We start from the raw sequence: 4,894 nt of genomic DNA, 5'->3' as shown, positions 1-4,894 counted from the left end.
AAATTTAAATTACTTATTAATTAAAGTATAAAAAAAGTCCATTTTATTAGCATGCAACTTTATTTTTTTTTACTTTTGGCTACGTTTTTTTAGTGCATATTATCTTATTACATAATAATACCACTACATATAAAAATCGTGTTCAAACCAAACTAATATACTTTTTAATCATTTTTATAACATGTGCAAAAGTTGAATATTTTCATAACCTTTTAATTTACTAATTTAATAAATTACAGCTTACAAGGCCTTTTCTTTTAATAGTGTAATTTGGCCTCTACATTCAAAATTTTTCTACTTGTGTAATAATCATTAATTTCGTATTTGGATTACGAATTTAATCTATAATTCCTATTTAATTTAAGATTATTATTTTATTCATTATATGAATAAGGTTTTAAACTTCATAAATAAAATTTTAGAGTTGTCATGTATTTTTTTTTTTGAAAAGCAAGTTGTCCTGTATTTTATTAAATTATATTTTTTTAAAAATATAAATAACTAAATATAAATGAATATTTTAACCTGTTTGTACAATTTAAAAACTCCATTATTGATATATAAGATATTTATTTTTTAAGAAGGAAAAAATGATAACATTATATATAAATACTAATTACAACTTTAAAAATAAAAATTTAATACTATCTCAGATTCGAGTTATTTAAATTCTATTCGCTGATACTTTGTATTTATTTTTAATAAATAATAAAATATCAATGTACATATATTTTGTAATCTTAACATTCAAGTAAGAGGCAAACTCAACCACGCAGATCTAACCGGAGTGATGGTGGTAGTGGTGGTATTATAATGAGCCGACAGCTCTGTCACTCTAGCCCAATTCATTTCATAAAATTTCCATGATCTTCCATTTCTCACCCTATATATTAAGGACCCAATCTACGCTTTACTCTCTTGTAAATATTCTCAAAATTCCTCCTAGCTTAAACCGTAAAAGAGAGAGAGAGAGAGGGAGAGAGAAGCAAAAGCCAGGGGGCTCTACTTCGTTCTCACGCGACTTTGGGGGCGTCGCAGGATCCAGGATCCAGGATCCGATCAGTTTCAATTCGACCCCAACTTCAAATCCCGTAGATCTGTCTCAGGTTCTTCCTCCAATCTTCTTTTCATGTTTCTCAGCCTTTTACTTGTATGGGTTTTTGGTGTTAGATCTAATCTGCCAATTCTTAAATTTTATACTATTCTGATATGTTTTTATTATTTTTTGTTACTATGAATTTTGAGTTGTTTTTGTTGAAAATGCTATTTCTTTTTAATTTTTTTTATGCTTTTTGGCATTTGGGTAAATGGATCTACTGCTTTTTAAGTTGATGCAATGAAATTATATTTTAATTAGGCCTCTGGGTTTTCTTCGTTTTGGGTTTTTGTTATTTTGATTAATGTTTACTATTAAGGATAAGTTTGAATCGAAACTGAATGCTGAAAATCTGTTTTTGTGCAGAATATTTTATATTGAATGCTTCAGTTTAGAGTAGCTTAGATTCGAGCCGTATATTGCAAGATCTGCTGTTATCATGACAGTCTCGGAGAGCAAGATGCCCGGAATCTGCTCGTTTTTTGTGTTAGTGATTCTGTTTGTCCATTCTTGTCATGGGTTTTACCTACCTGGGAGTTACATGCACACGTATTCAACCTCAGATACTATAGTTGCCAAAGTTAATTCCTTGACTTCCATTGAAACTGAGCTTCCTTTTAGTTACTACAGTCTCCCTTACTGCAAACCTCTCGGTGGAATAAAGAAAAGTGCCGAGAATCTTGGGGAACTTCTCATGGGAGATCAGATTGATAACACCCCTTATCGGTTTCGAATGAATGTGAACGAGTCTCTCTACCTTTGCACTACCAACGCCTTGAATGAGCATGAGGTTAAGCTTTTAAAACAAAGGACTCGTGATTTGTATCAAGTGAATATGATTCTAGACAATTTGCCGGTGATGAGGATTGCAAAACAAAATGGGATTAACATTCAGTGGACTGGATTCCCGGTTGGGTATACTCCACCAAATAGTAATGATGATTACATTATCAATCACCTCAAGTTCAAGGTCTTGGTTCATGAGTATGAGGGGAGTGGAGTGGAGATAATTGGAACTGGAGAAGAAGGGATGGGTGTGATTTCTGAAGCTGATAAGAAGAAGGCCTCTGGTTTCGAGATTGTTGGTTTTGAGGTGGTTCCATGCAGTGTTAAATATGATCCTGAAGTTATGACCAAACTTCACATGTATGACAATATCTCCTCTGTCAACTGCCCCTTGGAGCTAGAAAAGTCACAGATAATAAGGGAACACGAGAGGATCTCTTTTACTTATGAGGTTGAATTTGTGAAAAGTGATATTAGATGGCCGTCTCGGTGGGATGCTTATTTGAAGATGGAAGGTGCACGTGTGCACTGGTTCTCAATTCTAAATTCACTGATGGTGATCACTTTTCTAGCTGGTATTGTGTTTGTCATTTTCTTGAGGACTGTAAGGAGGGATTTGACAAGATATGAGGAACTGGACAAAGAAGCTCAAGCACAAATGAATGAGGAGCTTTCTGGATGGAAGCTTGTGGTAGGTGATGTTTTTAGAGAACCAGATTGTCCAAAGCTTCTCTGTGTGATGATTGGAGATGGGGTTCAGATTACCGGAATGGCAGCTGTCACTATAGTTTTTGCTGCCCTTGGTTTTATGTCACCAGCTTCACGAGGAATGCTCCTGACAGGGATGATTATTCTTTATCTTTTCTTGGGTATTGCTGCTGGGTATGTCGCTGTACGTCTCTGGAGAACTCTCAAGGGAACTTCAGAAGGATGGAGGTCTGTTTCCTGGTCGGTTGCATGCTTCTTTCCTGGAATTGTCTTTGTTATCCTTACAGTATTGAATTTTATTCTGTGGGGAAGCAAAAGCACTGGTGCAATTCCCATTTCCCTGTATTTTATACTCTTGTCTCTCTGGTTCTGCATTTCTGTGCCTCTCACTCTCGTGGGAGGATTCTTAGGGACCAGAGCTGAAGCTATTCAATATCCTGTGCGAACCAACCAGATTCCTAGGGAGATACCTGCACGCAAATATCCATCATGGCTTCTTGTTCTTGGTGCTGGGACCCTTCCATTTGGAACCCTTTTCATTGAACTCTTCTTCATCCTTTCTAGCATCTGGCTTGGCAGGTTTTATTATGTGTTTGGCTTCTTGCTTATAGTTCTTCTACTACTGATCATTGTTTGTGCTGAAGTGTCCGTGGTCCTTACCTACATGCATCTCTGTGTTGAGGACTGGCGATGGTGGTGGAAGGCTTTCTGTGCTTCGGGTTCAGTTGCACTCTATGTGTTCCTGTACTCCATCAATTACTTGGTCTTTGACCTACAGAGTTTGAGTGGTCCTGTTTCAGCTATTCTTTATCTTGGCTACTCGATGATCATGGCAATTGCAATCATGTTGTCTACAGGCACCATCGGTTTCATCACTTCTTTCTATTTTGTCCATTATCTGTTCTCATCTGTTAAGATTGATTAAAAGTTTCATTTGGTGATCTTCATCAACAGCTGGAAAGACTTTGGCATGGAAGAGGATGATATCCTGATTCATCATTTTGGTTTAGCTAAAGTTGCCTTTGGTAACTAATCATTTTACACTGTATCAAAGAGGCTCTCAAAATTACTCAAAAATTATCTGTTATTTTGGTGGTTGTTGAGGTTAGGACTTTGATAGATTGAAGAGCTTGTGATTTGCAGTCACATCCTTCCACCCTGCCCCCAATATCTTTTTTCTTTTTTATTTTGTCCCAGTTACCTAGTTATGAGTTTTTGTTGGATTATTGTCATCTCAATGATTTTGATGTTCTAGAAAGTTGTAATCCTGTATTTTCTCTCATATTTTAATCAAATAGAAAGGTTTATTTTCTTTGATTACTGCCTTTGGTCGTTGTCTTGTTGAATTGAGTTTTTTTTTTTTTTTTGGTATCTTATCATTTAGTTTAAATATTTATATCCCAAATCTTTGGTACCTTTTAACTTCTTGATTTCTAGTACTCCTTGCCACATGATCCCTGTTCAATTGTGTAGGAGAACATTTCTGTTTCGCTCTCTACTAAACCCTTCTCTTTGTTCATGCTCTATGGTAGTTATTTTTTCTGTTTTATAGTTTATTTATCATTTTCTCTGTCTGAAAACCGATTTCATTTCCCTTGTGCTACTGTCTGGTTGAATTCGCTGGAATCCTTGTCAGGCGATTATAATAATGTTATAATATCATGCTTCTGCGCTGGAACCGTATGTGAGAAGATTATGACTTTTTTGATAAGAGATGTTTACTGATTTTGTATAAAGGAGGATCTGGAACTGGAACATTGCGTTTTTGATTGTTGCATCATGCATGAGTAACTAATTAATCAACTATGAATAGGGTTTTCTTCTCCCCCTTTCCCCTCTCGTACTTTATTTAACCCAACACTTTCGTCTCTCTTTACTTTTACCATTTAACTGTTGGATTAAACAGAGTGCCTAAAGCGTGGCGCCATGCAGCTGCTCATCAGCAGATTCCATGGTTTACCTGGGAAAGCAGGATACCTAGTTTAAGCTTCATAGCAACAAACTGACTGGATTACATTGAAAACTGAATTGAGCATTATATATGTACTATACGTAAAAGTAGCATCCATTTGCTACTGTTTCAATTGGCCGCAATGGGCTGTCATTCAATTGGAGGGTTTGGGTGTTTTTTTTTCCCCTTAGGTGAATCAAAATGGCCTTGTTTTTGGACGACTTTTTGTTCCCTTTTTTGGAGCCTCAGTTCTGAAACAGTGTCGTTTTGACGTCGGCGTGTGCGTCTGGTGGGGGGAAACAGGGTCGTTCTTTCTTTGTCATTTGGCTCCCTACGCTCTGTCCTTTTTTGGA

General features: G+C 36.2%; 1 protein-coding gene across 1 annotated transcript; it reads left to right on the top strand.

Moving 5' to 3' along the window:
• The first annotated feature begins 778 nt into the window (after window positions 1-778).
• Window positions 779-3,910, top strand: LOC18612552 (Endomembrane protein 70 protein family). The gene is made up of 2 exons (XM_007049412.3): window positions 779-1,106; window positions 1,463-3,910. The coding sequence occupies exon 2, from the start codon at window positions 1,536-1,538 to the stop codon at window positions 3,513-3,515; it is 1,980 nt and encodes a 659-aa protein (XP_007049474.1). The 5' UTR covers window positions 779-1,106; window positions 1,463-1,535; the 3' UTR covers window positions 3,516-3,910.
• The last annotated feature ends 984 nt before the right edge of the window (window positions 3,911-4,894 follow it).

This window comes from Theobroma cacao, chromosome 1 (genome assembly GCF_053813885.1).
Source record: "Theobroma cacao isolate CCN51 chromosome 1, ASM5381388v1, whole genome shotgun sequence".
NCBI lineage: Eukaryota > Viridiplantae > Streptophyta > Magnoliopsida > Malvales > Malvaceae > Theobroma > Theobroma cacao.
This window is presented reverse-complemented; position numbering and strand designations above follow the sequence as displayed.